General features: G+C 35.5%; 4 protein-coding genes across 4 annotated transcripts; all 4 read right to left on the bottom strand.

Moving 5' to 3' along the window:
- Positions 1-341: 341 nt before the first annotated feature.
- On the bottom strand, positions 342-2,403 carry LOC127261896 (uncharacterized). The gene is made up of 5 exons (XM_051290323.1): positions 2,145-2,403; positions 1,890-1,954; positions 1,639-1,814; positions 877-985; positions 342-762 (listed from the first exon to the last, which is right to left on the bottom strand). Exons 1-5 carry the CDS (start codon positions 2,401-2,403, stop codon positions 469-471), a joined length of 903 nt encoding a protein of 300 aa, XP_051146280.1. The 3' UTR covers positions 342-468.
- A 65-nt stretch (positions 2,404-2,468) lies between these two features.
- LOC127261894 (serine/threonine-protein kinase 1-like) lies at positions 2,469-10,712 on the bottom strand. The gene is made up of 18 exons (XM_051290322.1): positions 9,961-10,712; positions 9,213-9,301; positions 9,017-9,124; positions 8,700-8,807; positions 8,220-8,310; positions 7,995-8,047; positions 7,576-7,638; positions 7,424-7,468; positions 7,271-7,306; positions 6,394-6,449; positions 5,872-5,953; positions 5,265-5,399; positions 5,041-5,170; positions 4,388-4,544; positions 3,921-4,008; positions 3,639-3,827; positions 2,691-2,776; positions 2,469-2,610 (listed from the first exon to the last, which is right to left on the bottom strand). Exons 1-18 carry the CDS (start codon positions 10,634-10,636, stop codon positions 2,511-2,513), a joined length of 2,292 nt encoding a protein of 763 aa, XP_051146279.1. The 5' UTR covers positions 10,637-10,712; the 3' UTR covers positions 2,469-2,510.
- Positions 10,713-12,329: 1,617 nt separating this feature from the next.
- Positions 12,330-15,022, bottom strand: LOC127261726 (protein SPIRAL1-like 1). Its single transcript, XM_051290074.1, has 3 exons — positions 14,827-15,022; positions 13,855-14,126; positions 12,330-12,661 (listed from the first exon to the last, which is right to left on the bottom strand). Exons 2-3 carry the CDS (start codon positions 14,113-14,115, stop codon positions 12,581-12,583), a joined length of 342 nt encoding a protein of 113 aa, XP_051146031.1. The 5' UTR covers positions 14,116-14,126; positions 14,827-15,022; the 3' UTR covers positions 12,330-12,580.
- Positions 15,023-16,059: 1,037 nt separating this feature from the next.
- Positions 16,060-22,025, bottom strand: LOC127261725 (uncharacterized). Its single transcript, XM_051290073.1, has 14 exons — positions 21,895-22,025; positions 21,556-21,823; positions 20,528-20,724; positions 20,287-20,419; positions 19,629-19,814; positions 19,346-19,452; positions 18,819-18,933; positions 18,375-18,480; positions 17,957-18,050; positions 17,587-17,780; positions 17,353-17,452; positions 17,165-17,281; positions 17,006-17,062; positions 16,060-16,374 (listed from the first exon to the last, which is right to left on the bottom strand). The coding sequence occupies exons 1-14, from the start codon at positions 21,988-21,990 to the stop codon at positions 16,279-16,281; spliced, it is 1,866 nt and encodes a 621-aa protein (XP_051146030.1). The 5' UTR covers positions 21,991-22,025; the 3' UTR covers positions 16,060-16,278.
- Positions 22,026-22,059: the final 34 nt, after the last annotated feature.

The following is a 22,059-nucleotide window of genomic DNA, read 5'->3' as shown; positions in this document are numbered from 1 at the left end:
ATACTATGTGATGTTCACAGTGCATATCACTAGTTTAGTTTAGTAATTCAGCATTACTGAATGTTATCACTATTATCACCACCATCGACTTAACTGAAATAATCTATATGTGCAATCCAAATCCAAAACCTTTGGTTCATTCATATGTGATTTTAATTCATACTATAATTTATATTATTCTAATATGCATCATGTACTATCAATTCATAACATATATTTTTGTTATGTATCAATTAGATCATATACCGTATGAATTATTAGTCAGTACCCTAACCGCCACCTATAACTAAGATGTCTTATTTGCGAATAAGACATCGACCACACATTCAAAAGCATTTGCATGAAACAAACAAGATAACTTTGAATTTCGGCATGTTGGGCTAAGTATAAGCAAGAAGTAGCAACTTAACTACGAAAGTATTAAGCAGATCAATCGAGCTTTTTTATGAAAAGGTAACTCAAAACTTACTAGTAACTAATATAAAGAGTTACCTGTTTGATCATAAGGTATGGTAGTTTCAACCTCGAATCTTTTTGTTTCCGGTTCAACGGCCTTCCCTTAGCCGCGGGATCCCTATTTTCCCTCACATCCGCCAGTTTCCAAATGCAACACCCTGTTTCTGCTTCGATGGAATCCAGAAAGTAAACGCCGCTCTTGCTCGGGCCTGAATCTTGCAAATAGGTTACAACCATTGGCATTTCTTTGAATCTCAACAAGTCATCCGGTACTCTCAAGAGTCTATCTGCGCCAGGACTCGATACCTTCATATCAAAACAATGTCTTAAAAAGTGTAGTTTTTTTTTTTTTAAAAGAAAAAAAAAATAAATTGAAAAGTGGAAGGGGTATATTGGGAGAATCTTCTAAGTATCGATTACTTCAAGAGCTAAATCATCGGGTATTTCTCCAATGGCACCGGCTTCGTCCAATTTTTTCTTGTATAGGCGATTAAAAAGCTCGATTTCTTCCATGCTCGGGCACCCGTATCTGATTCAAGAAGGCAAGAATGATGAAGAAAATTGCCGAATCTAGGAAAAAGGAAAAAGCTATATGCTCTTTTGAAGCTTAAAATGCATAGTCGATGGGAGAAGTTAACGGCAATCAAACTTTTTCAAAAAAACATCATATCAAATAACTATTTTATCTCATAAAACATAGTATCTAATACTAGTTTTACCATTCCCGGAAAATTCCAAACTCCTGATATCCTCCAAAACAAATAAATTCCAAGTCTAATGTCCAGTAGGATAAAGGAATAGAAACAATTTACGCTAATCATGTAATAAAGATTATAGAATATTGTGTTATTTAAGTAAATAAACCACTTCTAGATCACCCCCTGTCAGATTTATTCGGAGTATGGGTGAAATTACCTACATTGTACTTGTGAAAATGTCCATGATTCCAATGAATGCCTTTCAACAATATGCATAATCGATTCTTCCCACCGTGCAATATATCATGGTACATTCGAAAACCAAAACAATATCCGCATTAACAAGCATCTTCCTAGAATCAAATGTTTAACCATATTATGTTGCAAACATTCTATTAAAAACTAAACTTACGCCCAGATTGAATAGGAACACAACGAAAGTTGCTTCTTGAACCACGTGAAGAGATGGTTAAAAAGCTCTTACGCATTCGAAAGTTTATCCAGCCGCACATAAACATAGCCACGAGGAGAAGTTTTGAATGCATAGAGTTCAATGCCTTCACCGAACTCCAGCAGCACTTGTTTGCCTATGGATAGTGCTCTTTCGCCCCAAAGGCAATTCCGAAGAACAATTCCACCACCATCCCCTCCATCGCCAACCTGAACTTACAAATTTTTTGTAAGGATTATAACTCTGCGAGTACATGAAGCGAAACTCCAAACAACTAACAATACCTCAGGCTCAGCTTCATCTTCTTCCTCCCACGAATCAATCGGTTCCACCTCTCCATTGGAATCATCTGCAGGATTAATATCCAGATACCAACAAAGAGAAATTAAAGGCCATGGTATGCTCAAAAACCAAAACCAAAGTACTCTACAATTATAGAAACTTTACCAGCAACTAATACCATTCAGACAATTTATCGAACACATGGTGTGCAAACTCATAAACCGAAGAGAAATTAAAAAACATAAGGAGGAGCTCACCGGTGGCTGAATCACTGCGGGCTTCAGAACTGAAAGCAGCCTTAGCATGTAAATGTGATAGACGAGGAGCAAAGAAAGCAAAATGAACACCAATGGAATTTCTTCCAAAACCAGATGATGAGCAGAAGGGTTTCCATGGACAGGGCATATTATCTGCAAGGCTATGGTTAATTGGGGGAGTGCAAGAGCATATTCTCCTTGAACTCAAACCCCAATACCTGCCAATTCTTGATCTTGCAGCAGCGATTGAATTTCTCATATTCCAGTAAGTGTAAATTAACAACCTTTTCGAAAGAATTTTGATAAACAAGCTCTGAAATGATGTATGAATCTAAATTGTATAATAAATAATAAAGCGAAAATCGTCTATAATCGCAGAATGGTTCGGAGAGTGTCTGAAAGGATCTGAATAGTTTGCTGCTCATGCGTTGCTTCCATTTCCAGAAGTGGCATCTCTTCGTAGCACCTGCAGCAGCAGAAACCCTATCGATTGTTAACCAAGACAAAAATGGATGGATGGGTATCATGATCTATTATTATTCGTACGTTCTATGGTAAGCCAACATCTGAGCGAGGTTCATAAGCGTTGGACTAGAAGTTAGCCTCATGCATAAACTAGCAGGGAGCGGCGTCTGCAATACACACATAAGAGAATCGTATTACATTTTCTCCCACAACTTAATAGTATGTATAAGTATAACCATATAATAACGAATTATTTAAATAATAAAAATATAATCTAAATTATAAATGGATTCAACTAAGTTGGAAATGCAATTCGCTTGTAACTACAGCCAACAAAACCAGACACCATACAATAATCCACTCAAACTATAATCAATGCAACCAAATTATAATATATTAATATTAATTAATATAGGTATTATATATATATATGTAAAATAATTATAATTTAATAATTAACTTACCTATTAATATAAACTAAATTAAATTTTAAATAATACATGTAAGCATTAAAATCAAAATAATTTTGACTCAAGTATGTATACATGTCAATATCACGAGTTCAATATGAAACCGAAACTATACCAAACAGACAGGGTTAAGTTTGAGTGATTTAGTATATTTAATGTATTCAATGACAAATCGATCCATGGTCAACATAATTAAAAATAGGACTTTTAATGAAATCATGACAAACAATCAAATGCCATAATTTGAACCATTTCAAACTGAAAAGCAAATTTGACCGAGAATAATCTTGACAAACGAACAATTGATGGCAAAAACGAACAATTGATGGAGAATCCTAAAATGGCGAGGAGGCCAAACATTCCAGATTGAACGCGACTCTAATACTCTACTATATTTTGTAGAAATTTCAAGACTACATATATATTTAAATAATAATGACCTAATTTAATACATGTAACCAAATCAATCTAAAATATAAATTAGATATATAAAAAATAGAATTGAAAAAGGAAAACAGATGAGAATTGTAATGGCGAGGAGAATCAAAAGAGGACCGACCTCGCTCTGCCTGGTTCTGCCCTTTTTAGGCTGCGCTTCGCCGGACAAGAGCTCTCGAATTGCTGTTTCTATGCCGATGCTGCCTCTGTTGCCGAGCACATTGTTGGACAAGAGTGCGATTGGAGATATGTCTGTTGCCCTAAGGAACGGGATCGGAACTGTGTTGCCCGCAGTGTATGTCGACCAAAGCTGTTTCCGAATTCAAATCAATCAATCAATCAATCGATCAATCATAGCCTTGTAAAATATTAATTGAAATGGAAGCTCCGAGGTCGGATATACCTTGTCTAATGCTTTTCTACTGACGGTTCTCACGAGATTTGCGCCTGATCCTGCCGTCGGAGTTCCTGGATTTGTGGAAACATCGATCCTGACAAGTTATTGGTCACGAATTAGCAGGAATCGAGGATTTCCAGTATGTAATTCATGTATGCATGACTTCGGGCACATTATACGTATGAACTAGCAACTACCACGAGAGTAGGGCGTCATACCAAAAAATTTTTAGTCATACCTACCAATAGAGTGTTTGTTTGAAAGATTTAGGAGAATTTCTACTGTTTATACAAGTTTTTTCTTAGAATTATTCCTACCATTATTCAATTTCAAATTTTTTAACTCAAAATCCAAACTCCAAACAAATAGATCAATACAGAAATGTCATACGAGAACTACCCTATAACAAACCCCAAGATATGCACGAACTTTGGATAAACAAAGATATTCGTGGAGGATCGAAGAGTGCTTACTCGAGAGCCAAATTGTCGATATCTCCAAGGCTACGGAATGAAGCACTCCTGAATTGTGCAGAAGTAGAAAACACTTCAGTCTCTACTTCTGATGCTTGTGGAGTATCTGTTTTACCAATCTCTTCTCTATCATGAATTACAACAGTACTGAAATCACCTGGTAAAAAAAGTCTCATTGTTCAGTGGACTACCAATATCATAACTTAAAATATCATAACAATACTGTATCGAACCATTCCGCATAGTGCAAAATATTACCAATATATCAAAGAAATAAAAAAGAATTAAAAATATTGAAAATGATCATAATTAAAAAAATAATAATGTAAATATATTAATACTTCTTAGTTTCTTTTATTTAATTTTGATATTTTACTATTTAATTTTGCGGGTATTTATTAGTACCGCCATATTAGCTAATTTCAGTATGATAATAGTATAATGTAGTATGCAAAAGCTATCGGATCGAAAATCTAAAGTATTAGTATACAATATTACAGTATAGTGAAAGTACGGTATTTTCGATACATATGAACGGTATATACCATATATTTTCGATATTTCTTTTTTTCACCTCTAACCAACACTTAAACATATTTCAATCTTAAAGAAATAAGACAATGCTTCAAAGCTGATATAAGCAGTAAGGGTACCTTCAGCAGCACTGTGTGCTTCAGCGAGTGGAAATTGTTCGTCGGCTACCCCAACAGCGGCTACAGCAGACATAGTCTGCTGATCGTCCTGAGGTCTAGATGGAACAGTGCTAGAAATGCCGCCTGGTTGCTGCAAGACACAAAATGGAATCCATAACAATACGATGATTCGAACTTAGCCACGATGTTTGAATGAAATTTTTTACAGATAATAATGGCTCTACCTTCTCTCTTGGCAGCGTCGTCTCTGATGCAAGATCACCGGTTTGCAAAGCCTTTGCTGCTCTCATATGCTTTACCCGCATGATTTTTGGTAGCATTGTGGATGCACCGGTTGCACATTTTTGGATGAATTTGTGCTGCAAGAAATGAAGATATTAGAAAATTGTTTGTGCATTTCTTTAAGATTACACTCCATGCAAGAATAAATTGCGACGGCAGAGAATAAAACTTACCGTATATCAAATTTAGAACACATTTTTTCTCGAAGAATTGCAAGAAGGAACATAACAATTTGCAGCATGATTCGTATTCTCAAAGTGAAAGTAAGTACAGTTGAAGAGTAAGTGAAAGGCTTAGGGTGCGTCTGTTTGGGGATTTGTCAATATTTTTACTGTTCATCAAATTTTTTCGCTCCAGAAACATCAAATTAAATACCTATTTTTTATTTTTTATATTATACTAAAAATTAATTTTATATTCAAAACATCATATCAACACCTATTTAAATCACATCATACAACTATTCCACTTCAAAATTTATACTATTCAAATCTCAACTCGAAATTCAACTCCCAAACAAACACACCCTTAAAGGACTTTAAGATCTACCTTAAGCATTTCAGCTGCTGTAGGGCGAAGTCTTGCGTCCTTTGTGAGGCATTTTGCGACGAAGTCGTGGAAGAACAGTGACCTGTGACAACAAATCATGGAAAAAATAATACCAAAAAAACAAACATGGATGGAAAAAGATGTTGATCAGAATTGATTTCCTCAATGAACTGTATATCAATTTAGTAGTTGTTACTTGTTAGTATCAATCATCTAAAGCAATTTACATTTCCAAAGGTTCACATGACAGGCGATAGTAAAAGCAAGCAAAGAGTTTCCGAAAGGGGGGAGGTTGACAGGTAGAAGCACACGATCTTTCCAAAATAATAAAAGATCGTCTAGACATAGTGCATAAAACAGATAGCAACACAGATCAATCAAGGGCAAGCATGGTTTCTAGATAATGTCGTACAAAAATGTTAAATCATGTAAGCGGCGCACGTATAAAGAAATCTTGGCACTTGATCATTGCAAGAGAAAATTTCCAAGACATGGCTAAAAGGGAAAGATTCAAAGACAAACCATTTCTCTTTATCCTCGAGCATTGGAGCAGGTTCAATGGAAATCATAAACAATACCTACCACATGTTTTGAATTTGTTAATCATCGTAATATAATACGCAAATATTATAAGAGAAGTGGAGAGCTGAGGAAGATAAAGAGGAAATACTAGATCCCGTCACATGACTAACTGTAATTGCAAAAACAACACTCAACAAGGCCATCCGCACTCGCTAAAACAAGTTTACAGGAGTTACTATAAAACTTAAGTCCACTTTTTCTAATTTTTTTTACTATGTCATCACCACATCCCGCAATAAAAATACACTATCTACTCTCACTAAACATCAAATCTAACCAAAAATACAAACACTAGACAACAATAAATCACAAACTAGACACTTAAGGAGTCTTGATTTTCTATTTGTGTATTAATTTTCTACTCCTATTTTTTACTGAGGAAGTAAACAAGAGGGCACCAAGGTGAGACAGACATATAAATACAAAGTTCATTTGCTACTATAGCCATCGTCATAAATCCTAAATCAATTGTTCAAGGAATCTGAAGTAGGACAAGTTTGTGGAAATCCAGCTATGTTATGCCAAGCTATAAATAAAGTGCACAGCCCTAACTTACCGAAAGTATTTCAACTATTAATATGAAGTCAATGCTAACCATGTCAAAAGCAAATTAAAGAGACACAGTTGATGCAGTACTATGACAGATAATTTGTCTTGAGAGTCCCTCTTAAGTGAGGAGTTCTGAGTTAAAATCGATACAAATATCCATCTTTTTTCTGGCAAGAACCAGCAGCCAGACACTAATATATGAATAGGGGGATTAATCTCAAGAAGTCCAATTTATGAATGAATTATTCACTCAAGTGTGTCATCTTACTCTCATAGGATGAACTGTTGCTCTTGGAGGAGCACCCTGAAAATATTTAAAATTAAAACAAAATTAAAACTGCCATGGATTTAGCATCATAAATGGTGATGAATGAGTGCATTATTTGATGTGATTGCATAACTATCAGCTGATGAAACATACCTCTGCCATTTCGATTGCAGATATCCCCAGTGCCCATACATCTACCTGGATCAAAGTGAAATAGCACAACCTTCTGTTACAAAATGTAGATATGTGCAATATAATGCTCTGTCAACGAGAATCTCTCTCACAGACAATCATATGCAATATACCTTTCCATCATAACGGCTCTCTTGAATAACTTCAGGAGCCATCCAATGCGGTGTACCGATAAACTGAAAGCGAAAAAGGAAATCAAATGTGATGAAACTAGACAATAAATATTCCAGTAGAGGCTTGTACGTAGATAGGAAGTATATAATAATAACTAAGGTATACACAGACAGAGAGAATCTGTAACTAAGCATTCTTCAGACAATCATTGAGTTTGGCCTATTTACAAATAAATTAGTAACATATATTTGTGCTGCTCTCCAAAATGCAACACTTGAGTCGTAACGTGTGATGAAAACAAGAGGATATGTGATGATAAATGTTACTTTATAAAAAAGTGTAAGAAACAATTACAATGCAAGACAGCCTACCAATTATTACTGATTATCCAGATTAATACAAGTAATGAAATGTGTACCGTGTTGCGTTTTGACATAGTTCTTGTCAACTGGGCAGCAACGCCAAAATCACCTGAAAAAATTATTTCTTATTTCCATTGCATGAATAGTGTTCAATAATAGGAGACAAGATATGCACTATAGATACCCCAATGAAAGCACTAGATAAAATAAACTATTCCCGATTCCCAAATGCAAAAAATTCAGGAAATTGGAGAAAATGTTGGGAAACATTGGTGACTTACCCAATTTAACCTCGCCTTGATCAGTTAGCAATATATTACCACCTTTAATATCTCTGTGTACCTTGAAAATTAGATGCAGATAGGCAAGACCCTGTGCAGAAAGAGACATCGACTAGAGTATTACATGAAAAGTAGTAAAATAACATTTTTGGCATTTCCAAAGTTTCATATAATCGTGTGTTTACACCCCAATGTTGTACAATTTTAATCTTCTTGTAAGGTGGAGAACTCACAAGTCACGACTCACTTCAACATAAAAAGTAGAATTATAGAATGAAGGGTAGAAATTAATTAGGGGAATTTCAATATGGAATGAATTATTAGCTATGTTCAGGTGCTAGTAAGTTTTAAATTTGCGATGAACTATAGTCTCTTCAACAGCATACCCATTTTTCCAAGAACACAATATCAATATTTATGACGGCTACCTCACATAAAACAAATAAGTATGAAAAGAAATTCCTGAAGAAAATAAATTACCTTCAATGCTTCTCTGCAAATAAATGCAATTTCATGCTCTTCGAGAGGCCCATCAGTAGCATTGATCAAGCCAGCAACACTCCCAATCCCACAATACTCCATTACTATCTGCAAACAATTCCCTAAATTTTAACAAACTTCACTCCATATTGAATTGAATTTTACGATCATATTTCAGCATCATCCAAAGTTCCACATATTATGGTTGCTGCTACTTATGCTGCGCGCCTGTACGCTAAAATTTTACAGTTCAATAGTCCAAAAAACAGCACAAACAGTAACCAAAACAAGTATAAAAGTTGATTTACTTTTCATACCCAGAGATACTCTTCCCATTGATAGCTCCCGAAATAGCGAATAACATTGGGATGACTGCACTGCTGCAACATCTCAATTTCACCCTGAATGTCGTCATAACCCTCCTCCTGGAAAACACATAGTATGTGCTATTCTGAATACTCTGAATTTAATCAGAATAATTTAGGTTATAGTAGCAAATTTTTGTGATCATACCCCTTCAGATAATGAAATCACTTTGATAGCAACTAATTCTGAAGTCTTTACATCCCGAGCTTTATAGACTACCCCATATGCACCCTTTCCTGTTATAAGATGGTAAACTTTAACATTCAGTGTGCACTTTAAAACAACTACGTTTCGGCTAAATATACAGTTTCGTCTCAGTTCAGCTTGCTCATCAAGAATTGAATTAAATACCGTCACTCTCTCATTTCTTCAAAACAAATTTTGGAAAGTTCATATCTAAGCCTCATTCTACTTATTCTCCATGGAATAAACAGCACTTGACAATATAAACATGTTCGTCGAAGTTACATGTGATACCTATAGCAATAAAAATCTTATTTCTCCTATACCACTCTAGTGATTTATAATGAATTCCATGCAAAGAGGAATGTCTTGATTATACTGCAGCTTCATCTACCCCGTGCTCCTTATAGCAAGTAACACATTATGTTTTGAATTGCATAATTTTCTCTTCGTGAATTTCTTAACTACCGTCCCCACACTTATAATCTAACCAACTTCTTCAAATCAAGAAACAAAAGATTCTACAGTGAAACTCAAATCAAAATACCATGAAATACCTCACTTTTTTCCTAATTCACAAAATTTCTCAAAAACTCCAAAATTTCTATCTATACGAATTGTAACCTGTAAAACTACAATCCACAACCATGAAAACAGAGTGAAAATTGAAATCAAAGCAACCAAAGCACAAAAAGTTGAATGTGATCTTTACCAAGTTCACTTAGCAACTCATACTTCGTATAAGGATCTTCCCTGTTCACATAATCAGGTATTGAAGTTGACGACACTTTCTCACTCCTTGTCTGCCTCCGTTGCGCAGTCGAATCATAAACCTCACCTCCGCCATCGCTGCTGCCCTTCCTCCTCTTTCCTCCAAACTCCACCGCCTTCTGCATACTTTCCACCGCCTTCCTCATCGTACCTCCGCCGCTGCCGCTGCCGCCGCCGCGCCTTACAATTGTCCCCATTTCCTCCCCCTCCTCTTCCTCGCCGTTGTCTCTATCCCTCACAACAAATGTAGAAAAATTACCTCCACACTCCTCCTCGTCGTCAATTTCGCTCCAATCACTCTTCCTCCCCCTAAACGACGTCACCTCCGAGCCTCGTTGCTTCGTACGCTGTGAAGAGGCGCTCGAATTTCTGTCGCGGTGATTCGATTTTTTACGATCGGTTTTCACAATCATTGTTCCGGAGATCGACGCAGCAGCGTCGTCGTCGTCGTCGTTGTCCTTGTAAACCATTGTGGCGTAGACGCCCGGGACGGGTAGTTCGGATTCTCTCGAGGCGATGTCATCTTTGTCGTGAATCACGGTTGTGGAATAGATGTCGGAATTCTTCGACGGCAGCAGCCTCCGCCCTCGCCGGGACACCGACGACGGATCATCCATGGCGATGCAAACCGTGAGGTCAGGCTGATTGAATCAGCTGGCGCCCAATTTATACCGCGCTTCTCTCACGCCATGGTTGCTTGCGGCCAGAAGATGATTTAAAATATATATTTTAAATGATTTTTAAATAAAAATGATTTTGATGATTGGATGAATAAAAATGATTTTCACGAAAAGAAACAAAACACAATTTGTATTTTTGGGAGATGTATCTGAAATTTAAAATGGTAAAAATTTTAAATTTTAAAATAATTAGTAATAAGATGTAAATATATATTAATCTAATTGTTGATGTAATTTTTCAACAAAAATAAAGTAAAATTCAAAGATATAGAAATTATCCTTAAACTTGATTAATTAGTGTCTGAGATTAGGAATCTCTAAACACTGTATGCTACAGAAAATAAACTGGAAAATAAAAGACTGAAATTTAAAGTGGTGATCCCCAAATCTGACTTTGCTTTGTTGAAGTTGATTGAAGATGCCTTTTCTGACGGATTTGAATCCTTTAAATAGCCTTTCAGAGAAAACGGTTTGAACCGCCGTCTGGTCGGTTACAGCAACCGCTGTCAACCGACCACCAATTTCTCCTCTATTGACACGTATTACAACTTCCTTCAACCGTTCCCACCAGTCACAGAACTCAGACCTGCCTCTTACCCGACCTGCCTGTCCACTGCCAAATTTCTTTTGCCCGACTTCGTCCTTCGCCCGACCTGCTTCTTTGCCCGACCTCACTTGGGCCGACCTCCGCATCAGCCGCCCTCCGTCTTTGACCGAAGACCTCCGCGTCTGTCCGTACCTCTTCCTTGCCCGACCTTCCTCTTGACAGACCTCCGCGTCTGCCCGACTTCGCCTTCCATCCGATCTACGGTTTACCCGACTTGGGTACACCTTTTTTTTAGACTCCGCCCGACCTGAATACAGCCCGAACTGCTGATCACGGACAACCATCTCTTGGTAGTACCTGAGTCTGGATTTGGATCAATTCTTGAGATCTTACCTTTCTTCCTTTTCCCGACCTTTATTCTGCCCGACCTCCGGACCTTTTGGCTTTCATTCAGACCCTACCCAGAATCCTACTGCCACTTACTATTATTATTATTTTTTGTGCTTTAACACTAATATTTTAAATATAAAAATTTAGAAGTAAGTATAAATATTTTTGGTTGAAAATTCATAAATATTGTTTTTCTTTTAATTTGAGACATTTTAATTTTTTATAATTGTATATACAATTAAATATAATTTATGAATTTATTAAAACAGAAAAAAGAATAAGGTAGCAAATAAAAGGGAAAGAAAATTGTATAGTACAATATATTATTTTTTAAAAAAAATACATATATATATATATATAAAAATTCAAACAAAACACACCCTTAGTTAAGATATACATTTATTTTTGCAGAATATATTAATTATAATAATAATAAAAAGTAACATAAAGATAATTTTGCTGCTCTATAAGAAAATGTTAATATTTATATTGAAAAATGAAATTTGCAATTACTAAAATGAATAAAAAGTATTCATTATTATAAAAATAACGAAAGCTCATACTTTGGAGACGGAGGGAATATTTTTTTTAAAAAAATTATTGTTACGCGTTGAATGTTGTCTAAAAATTGGCGGCAAATAAAACTAATATTCAAAAAATCTAGCTCTACCATTCATCCACAAATGCTCGAAATTTCGAAAACTGAAGACATTCATTCACAAGACGAGTTTCAAAGAGTCGATTTTTAAGACAATACACCGAATATCGAACAGCAGCTAAGCATATCCGGCGACACACAATCAATCGAGTTTTCAATAATCACAAACACAACGGGTAGAAAAAAAACTTGTTGTCTGACCACAATGTACAGAATCCGGCAGACAACATTTACCGTAAACTTGTAAGAAAATTTGGCGACATACCCTCTACCCTTTTCCGGTGCTTTAATTGCTGCCTCCACCGAATAAGTATCCCAACGAAGAATCTCCTCCCGGCGCAGCATGGACTTTGGTCGACGGCCGGTCCTGCAAGAAGTAAAATGATTATATATATATATATATATTGGAACTTTTGTAACTGGTTAGCGACAATAACATTTTCAAAAAATAGCACATCAATCACTTTCTCTATCTAAATGGAGATTTTCTTATCCAAATATCGAACGTCGAGAACTTGACATTGTTATTTGGGATTGATAACGAACATGATACTATGGGCGAAAAGATGGGAGATCGAAACAAATATTCAAAACAAAACAAAAATGTGTTCATTTAGTGTTTTAAAGATACAAAATTCCGAAACAAAATAAAATACACTACACATATGTACATATAAAAATTAACAAAAATACATAAAATATAATCCCCTATATAAATACTTTTACCGTTCTTTATACTTCACAACATAAATATCTAAAACTATAAATACTAAACAAACACATTCAAACTTTTCGACAAATCTTTATGCCACATCAGAAAGTAATAGCCCGCGTAATATTATTTGTCGAGAAAACAACAAGCAACACATTAAACATATGGATGTTCTTTTAAGTTTAAGACCAAAGTGGCGCCAACAATGCATATAACAAACTCGAAAATAATTTACCTATAAATTTATCAATTATGGAGATGAACCATTTTGTGTGAGCTCTATTTATAACACCCGTCCAGAAATTACTCTAGAGCTCTTTCACATAGGCTCCCGAAAAGAATAAAAAGTTAATTGCTCATATTGATGGACGAAATAAAAAAAAATGACGTAAAAGGGCGCCATAAGAAAGTATCACTTAAGTAATTATTCACAATGAACAAAAAAAACAAAAAACCCAAACATTAAAGAAACTCACAAATAAAATTTTACGTCAACATTGCCGAAATCTAGAAATTCTCGTAGTGAAATAAATTCCCACCGGCCGCAATTAATAAGACATGCATATACTTTAAAAACATTGCGAAAACTATTTACGATGGAGAAGGGAAACGAGTGTTCCATCGGGTACATACTGTGATGAAATTGCAAGTAGTAATTATTCACAATGAACAAAAAAACAAAAAACCCAAACATTAAAGAAACTCACGAGTAAAATTTACGTCAACATTGCCAAAACCTAGAAGTTCTCGTAGTGAAATAAAATCTCCCGCTATTAATAAGACATGCATGTACTTTAAAAACATTGCGAAAACTATGTGCGACAAAGAAGGGAAATGAGTGTACATACCGTGATGAAATTGCAAGTAGTTTGACCATCGGCTCGGACATAATTGTTGGTTGTGCTGCTATGAATACCTGCGGGAATCTGCTTGCTAATGTCCACCGGCTGAGCAACAGCATTAGGCTTCGGCGAAGGCTCTTTAGTCACCTGTCTACTTTCACCCGCACCATCCACGGGTTTCTTTTCCGCCGGTTTTGGAGATTCGTCACTCCCGAATAAGTACCCCAAAGAGCTCTGCCCACCGCCACTGCTGACTCCACGACCCATGTTCGACAGTTCTTACAAAATTATCCGATACAAACAACATCAGAGCAATCTAAGCATAAATGTAGTGTTTGTTTGGTTTTGGTTTCGAACCAAAATTACATCTATTCAAGTCATGATGTTCCCAATAAAAATTCATTATTTCATTTCGTAAAATATTAAGTCAAACTACTATTTAAATCAAAATTCAAATTAAAAAACTTAAACTAAAATCAACTTTCAATATCATACTCTCTTCTAAACACCAATGGCCGTAGTTTTTTGAATTCGATAACAAAGAACGGAATCGAGCTTTTGCCATGGCCATGAATACAGCACAGACTTTACAGAATCCAAATTGAAGATTCAATCACAAAAATTTCAAAACACAACATTCCAATTGAAGCGATGAACTAGTTCATCTTCAGTAAATTACACAATATCAGTTATATATATAATCGGGTAAAATCACGAAACCCTAAATCAAGCCTCGTGTGCAAACAATTGGAATTCCAGAAGGCATCTCATCCAAACATCAACTATAGGGGCACAAAAAATCAATTTCTTCACAAGATCACGAACCAACAACTGAAAACCAAACCTAATCAACTCAATTGATCAACTCATCCAGAAAGCACACACATCATTATCACAAAAATAATATTAAATCCTCCAAAAAAGAGATGAATAGAACCGATAACTTATATCTCAATATTTCTACATTTTGCTGATTACCTGATGCCTGCTTGAGCTCAGATCTACCAAAGAGGTGCAAATCAATTCTCACTGCAAAGTTCGAAACCAAGAGAGTATTAATCGAGCACGAGATTCTCTACTTCCACTCGTTTACCAGATCTTCCAGGCCTCTTCGGTGAGAACGAGGATCGAACCGATAGCGACAGGCGAGCGACGATTCGGGATTGGAAATAGCAGAATTTTATTGGCAGTAAGATTTCCAACAGTACAGATTACTGGCCGTCATACTTACGCTACGCCTCCGTATTTATTTTCAAGTCCCTCAAGAAAGGGTAAATCTTAAAACTCTCCACAAAAGAAAGAAATCCTAATTTTCAAAATACCCCACTGGTCCGGAATCTCTCTTTCCAAACTTTTTTAGATTTTATTCTTATTTTCTTTAACTTTCTTTACTGAGGTTTCTTTTATTTTATGGATTAGGTCATATCAATGCAATTTTTTTATAACCACTTGAGTGAATTACTCTATCGTATACCAAATAAGACAAATAAGGAATTAAGCAAAAAAAAAATAATATAAAAGATAGTTCATACAAAATGTTTGATCTTGATTTTAAAATTAAAATCACCCGCTCTATTATGAATGTTAAATATTATAAATGTAAAAATAAATTTTAGTATAATATAATAAATAAAAAATAAATATTTAATTTAATCTTTTTGAAAAAAAAATAAAAATAGTAAAATCAAATTAAATTTCTCTTCTTTTTTTTTTTCTTTTTTTGTAATACAGTCACAAATTGATTGCACCACCAAGTCATTTCGGACTATTTACTTTTCTTCAGCATGATCTATTATAATGTGATATTATTAATATAGTATTATATTACCATATAGTTACTTGCTACCATTTTATATACTTCATTTGATTTATGGATTACTTGTTACCATTTTATATTTCATATGATGTGAACACAATCACTAATTCGAAAATCTTCTCATAAGACTAACCATGACCAATATTCAACAATTCCCATTTGAAATAATAATCTAAAAATTTCAAACAAAATCAACACTAGTTCCGAAAATATTTTCATATATTTTATCTTACATTGTGCTGAATTATGTGATTCAACATAAGTAACTACAGCCATGCATACATATATATATATATATACACACACACACACCTGGTGTTATAGATGATCAATTGAGAAGTCGAGATCAAGATGATCCAGCTTATTTATTACATACATTCTTTCTAGAGTCCAAATAGCAATTTCGGATTCGACATTTGGTTATTAAGGTTTTATCTACACATCAATATATAGACGACATGTATAATGTAGTAATCTCAAAGCATCTGAATCTCAGCAGCCGAAAATTTTTGAAAGGGCTCGCAAAAATAGCAAATATCTAAAAGACTGCCTAGTGTTTCATGAACATGTATAAATTAGATTAGATCAAAAGATAAGAAACGGTAATCGGATGGTCAGTAAATTACCACGCTTCCTGCAGAGGCTTGGTTTGCAGCTCGGTTGCTCCCAAAGTTTTTCCTGTTTGATTCCCTCGCGATTCTAGATCCGAACTGCAAGAAACGGTCATGAAATGGATAAGACTGTGATAAAATTACCTAAAAGACTACAAGAACAATCCCGTATATTTGTGTACTATGTTTGTATGTCTTATTCTTTCCTATTTTGGATAGGGCGAGCTCGACTCATTACTTTTTTCTTACTAGGCTAGTAAACCTTAAGGCTCAACCCAATTCAAAGACATGAATATGAGAAAAACACTTACTCCATCCGGCCGGAGTAATTAGGCCACAATGACAATATTATTAAAAATTTATTAAAAAGTTAATAGTAAGACAATGGGATAAATAGAAAAAATAGTGAAATTATTAATAGATAAAAGTTGTTCACTATATATAAATTATGCATAAATTTAGCGAACAACAAGAAATAAATATTGCATAATTTTCCCGGACAGAGGGAGTATTATTAATTGCCGATGTCACTGAAATGCAAGGAAGAATGGGAGAGGATAAAATGCTTTACCAATTGTAAGAAATTAAACTCTTGTTCTTTTTAGTATTTCTCCCCTTTTTTTTAACACTATACAGTCTCTATCGTTATGAGTTAAAACATACTAATTTTCTACTCAAAATTATCAAATCGGCAAAAAGAACAAAGATCAAATGTACTGCAAATGCACACCTGAATTGCTCTTTTGGGCAAAGCTGCTGCTTCATTCAGACCGAGCAACCGCGCAACCTGGGAGAATTCAACGGCACAGTGAGTCTGCAGACTCCTACTGGCAAATAAGGATGTCCATAGAACATGAAACTGTAATAATGAATAGAGATAGAAAAATACCTCGCGCAGAATTTTCTTGTCACCAACTCCACTCGGTTGATCAAGGTTTGCAATCTCCCATAAAGGGATATCGAGTAGCGTCCTTATGACATCTTCGTCCAAGAAAGGAAACCTCGCCTTTTTTTAAAATTCTATTTAGGACGTATTATGCTACACTTAGTAAAAACAAACAAATTCGAGTTAAGTACCTCTTTGCCATTGTCGGCTATGCATCGATCGTCTCTCCCCAAGTTCCTCTTCCAAATTCTTTGCATGTCTAGTTTCATTTCTTCGTGGAGCCCAATCCAACTGGTAAAAAAAAATATTGTAAAACACATCGGTATCGTGGTTTGGATTTCGCAAGAGCATAAGGACTGGAAAGAAAAGGTTTAAAATTACTTCGATTTGGTTGAAAAAAAAATTAGTAAAGAATTCAAGACCACCTTTTATTTCTAAATTTAGTCTTGTGCCGACCATATCCAGCACATTGTTCATCGGCGCCAGAACCTACTAGAAGAATCCGGGCCTCGGATTTGTACTTGATACGGTTTTGTGCACCGTCGAAAATTCTTGCTTCTTCATAGAGCCAGCCATCACCTCCAGCAGCTAGCCATAAGGCTGTGCCTATATTCAGATCCTAAAATGGGAATTCACTGAAAGATTTAGTCGGGAAATGCGAATAAATTGAGCATATCTTCTGTGCTCTCCAATATAGCTATTTCTTTCATTTATTGCTTCATGATTTGAAATCAAGGTTCATAATTAACTATACCAGTAAGAATAATTATGCACGGCTACACTAAAGAGCAATACCATGTATGTCTTGGAGGGATTTATTAGGGACATGACATGCTTCATCTCAGACTTCAACTTCGGTAAATCTGCGTCGATTTCTACAAGGTTCCATCTGCAGATTCAATAGGGAAAAGAAATTGTTCCAAGGGTTCACATAACAGATTCTGTCAATCTACGACAGTTCCATACGGCAGAGACTAATAATATTCGCAAAATACCAAGCATAGAATTCAACATCAGAAACACGTCTAGAAGAATTAAGAGATTCAGAAAACAGAACACTTTCATATTTATTATTCAACAAACTTAATATTACGAGTTTGAATCTAAAAAAGGTAGAACTGGAAGCGCTTTGATAAGTTTGCGGGTACGTAAACCAAGCCCAGTGAAACAGAAATATCATATGTCTCAACAATTTAAAACTTCATCCACAAACCTCCTCGATGGGGCAATTTTTGTAAGCTCCTTCAGTCCATCCCTCGCAGTGATTCTATCAGGCGCTGACTCTCCATCAAAACTGATGTTAAGCAAATCGATTTCATCTGCAAACATAGGCTCAAAAGACAACAAAAACTAAGTGAATCTTTCTCCTCTTATCCAGCTTTTTACTACTTGGACTCAGGGTTCCTGAAAATATATGTATAAATATTTTTTCCTCTCACAAAACATCATTTCAAGTATTATTTAAATGAAAAACTCAAACCTCTGAACCTAATTCGGACTGAAGAGAAACACACATTCATCTCAACAGTATATTTAGCAACTAGTGAGGTGCAGCGGCTATGATTGGCCAAGAGTTTTTAACAGGCATCAAAGTTAAATAACTACACTAAATTGCAGAAACAATTCAACAAGAGAAGAAGCTGGAAAAAAACCTTACATTTAGAACCAATGCATCCATGCAGTAATGCAGCAATAATCATTGAATCTAAACCACCGGAAAATAGCACAGCTACAGGCCCATATCGCTGCTGTCCATGACTTGTTCGTAATTCCTGAGCATGTTAATCAATAATAAATCAAGCTCGGCTTAAAAACTTCTCCCAATAATAACAGACTAAACAAACCAATTACTCTTCAATTTGAAATGAGTTGGAAGCAAGACAACTGGTTCAGTTCCTGGGTCAAGAACAATACCCTTCCTCATCCAAATGTAAGGAAACGGTCCGACATTTTTTCCCCGTTTATGTCGGTCAAAATTAATTGCATGTCAATAATATGATACTTAGGGAAAAAAAAAAAATATTTTTATTGGATTACTCGAAAGTGAAAATCAACCATAAAGACAAGGTATAGTAGTTTCTCTCCCTATCTAAGTCAGAATTAGATCTTCAAACTTTCATAGGTTGAGGGGTACATCTACTATATGGGCAGGGGGAGAAAATGATAATGAATAGACATGCATACCTGGTAAATTCTATATGACACAGTGCGCCGCATTATAGATTCTCTCAAAGCCATCAACACTCTATGAGCAGCTGCTAATGGTGTACGTTGCACAGACTCTGTCGTGGCTGATCAAAGAGATGGTGCAATAAAGAATGAATGTACATCCTTGGAGTTTCTAGTACAATAAAGTATTAGATATAGCCGAAGAGATGGTAGAGATGTCATTTAGTGTGACAGAATTACTTGAAAAGATAAGTTGTCGAATGGGGCAAGTTTAACCACCTCAAGGCTAGATACTAACCTGGTTCAATAGAAGTTCTATTCCATGCCATTAATTCTACCAGTTTGGAATCTGTCCACTCATGCTTCTTGACGATGCCAACTATTCGTTCATCTACTTTCAAAGTGGACATAGATAAACTGTATACGCCACATGGCAGTTCTTCCCAGAAATCGTGTCCATTTTTACCTTTTTCATCATCAGTTTCTGTCACAGGGTTCAAGAATAAGTCAGTAAACGTTAGTCAAGAAATGAACAGACAATCAATTTTACATGAAGTAACAGCGAATCAGCTGTTGTATTCACTGTTGATATGAGATCGGATTGCGGCAAAGTTGTTGCACAAATCAAGCCACTTGAAAGCTCGGCTAATTATTTATAACCAAAAGTCAATGTTTTAACTTTAAAAAGTAAATACTCAAATGGTGTTTGAGTTTAGTAGGCTCGGCTTGATAACATTTAACAAAGCTTGTCAATATAGATAAATTAGTATATCCAAACTTGAATCCAAGCTAAATTATTTTCTAATTATTCAAACTCTTCGTTTATTTAATAGAGAACATTTGAGCTCAGGTTGAAAAAGCTTGAGTCATGTTCCGAGACATAGAGCTTAACCCCAGCTCGAATGATAGTTCTAAATAAGTGTGCGGAAGCAAATATGTAATGAATTGTATAGTACCGTAATGCTGCTGAATAGAACTTGGTGACACTGAAGATAATAATAGCCGAGGATCATGATCAGTTGGCCAGTGAACAAGAAGACTCCGTCTACCAAGCGCATCACGACCAAACCACAGTGTTTTCGAACTACCCTACAAGCATCAAACGTGTAAGGTAGATCCAGCCAGTAAATACAAATGGCAAACCATTGTTTTTGGCACCTTTCGGAATAACAGAAGAAACTTACCACGCAAAGTTACCTGCCAATATATTAAAGCCCATGGCCCCCGAACACCTGAAAGAAGTTCCAGAACAGACTTTTGGCTTCCTTCAGAACAGCAAGAACTTCTACATTCTTCTATATGGGAAACACAAGAGCAGCACTGCCCTAGACACTGCATAAGAACCTCAGTATCATTGCTGTCACTGCTCAAATCAATCCCACCGAATATTTCACCTAAAATATCATCCAAGTACAGGGGTTAGTATTCGGACATATGGTTCCAATTTGGCATCCAAAAAACTGAAATTTTGTAAAATATTAGTCCAAACCAAACTGAATTGTCCGAAGTCCGAATCAAATCGAAAAGATCCAAAATTCAGTAACATACTCAAAATTCCGAAGATTTTAAAATTTAAATATTAAATTCATTAATAAACAAATATTGTCCAACAAATCAAAAAAACAAATACATGACAAGATTATTTAACATTTATACTTCCAAATAAATATTAAATAGAAAAAATAGTAAATAAGAACCCACAAATATGCAATATGTACACATTCTTATTATAATATATTAGTTTTTTAATATATTTCGAATTTCAATATACAAACCAAAATTTTGAATTTCGATTGGGCTTGGATCAAATATTCAAATTTCAGGTACTTTGCTTACCCTTATTCAAGTTACCTTCGAGCATCGACAAATATTTAAAACAATCCACACTATAAAACGAAAACATGTACAAGGCAAATAAAAAACCCAACTTTCATGACTTCATGTACACCGCAACACAACGATCATCTAACAACACAATTCCAACCGTCATGCATTTGACACAAGACAGAACACTCATATCTATTAGAAGTATATAGACAAGGCGATCGCAACTCCTTCTATAAATGGTGAGAAAAACTTTTACTCAAGATTAACGAAACAACATAAAGGAGGGATTAAACACTCCACAAAATACTTTATTTCTAGAAAAAAATAATAATTATAATAAAATAAAATCTCCAAATAGAAAAGAACCAGAAGTTCAACAAGAAAATCAAGAATTCTACCATTATACACAAGGACATTGCCAAGTGCATCAATCAATGGCTGCACAACAGGTCTCACTCCTCTAAGCTGCAATGTTGCGCCGAAAAACCTCAATTCTCCACACAATTCATTCCCGCAGCCATTCCCTACAGCCTCTTCGATCTGAACAAATGATTGCAGAGAACAATCGTCGTGTTCACCGCAGGTTAGTCCAATGCTTGTAGCTCCCACGCTGTCAGGACCTCTTCTTCGAAGAGCTGATTCGATGTCTTCCGCTGAATACGAACACTGGAGTTTCAAAAATCAGAAACATGGAGGAATCGACAAGCACAAAACGAGAGAAAATTCGAGACTCTTACCGTTTGTAAAAGTTGCAGAGACGGGCAGGAACAGTTCGTAACCAACTGCGATGAATCAACCCTAATTCCAGACACAATCAGCGCTATTCCACACATCTTTTCTCCTCCGAATTCGCGTAAACCCCTCTGCCCTCCCCAAAATCCTATAAATCCTGCAGGAATAAC

Source organism: Andrographis paniculata, unplaced genomic scaffold (genome assembly GCF_009805555.1).
Source record: "Andrographis paniculata isolate CXL003 unplaced genomic scaffold, ASM980555v1 Contig64END, whole genome shotgun sequence".
Classification (NCBI taxonomy): Eukaryota; Viridiplantae; Streptophyta; class Magnoliopsida; order Lamiales; family Acanthaceae; genus Andrographis; species Andrographis paniculata.
The sequence above is the reverse complement of the archived record's forward strand: the minus strand, read 5'-3'. Positions and strand labels throughout refer to the sequence as shown.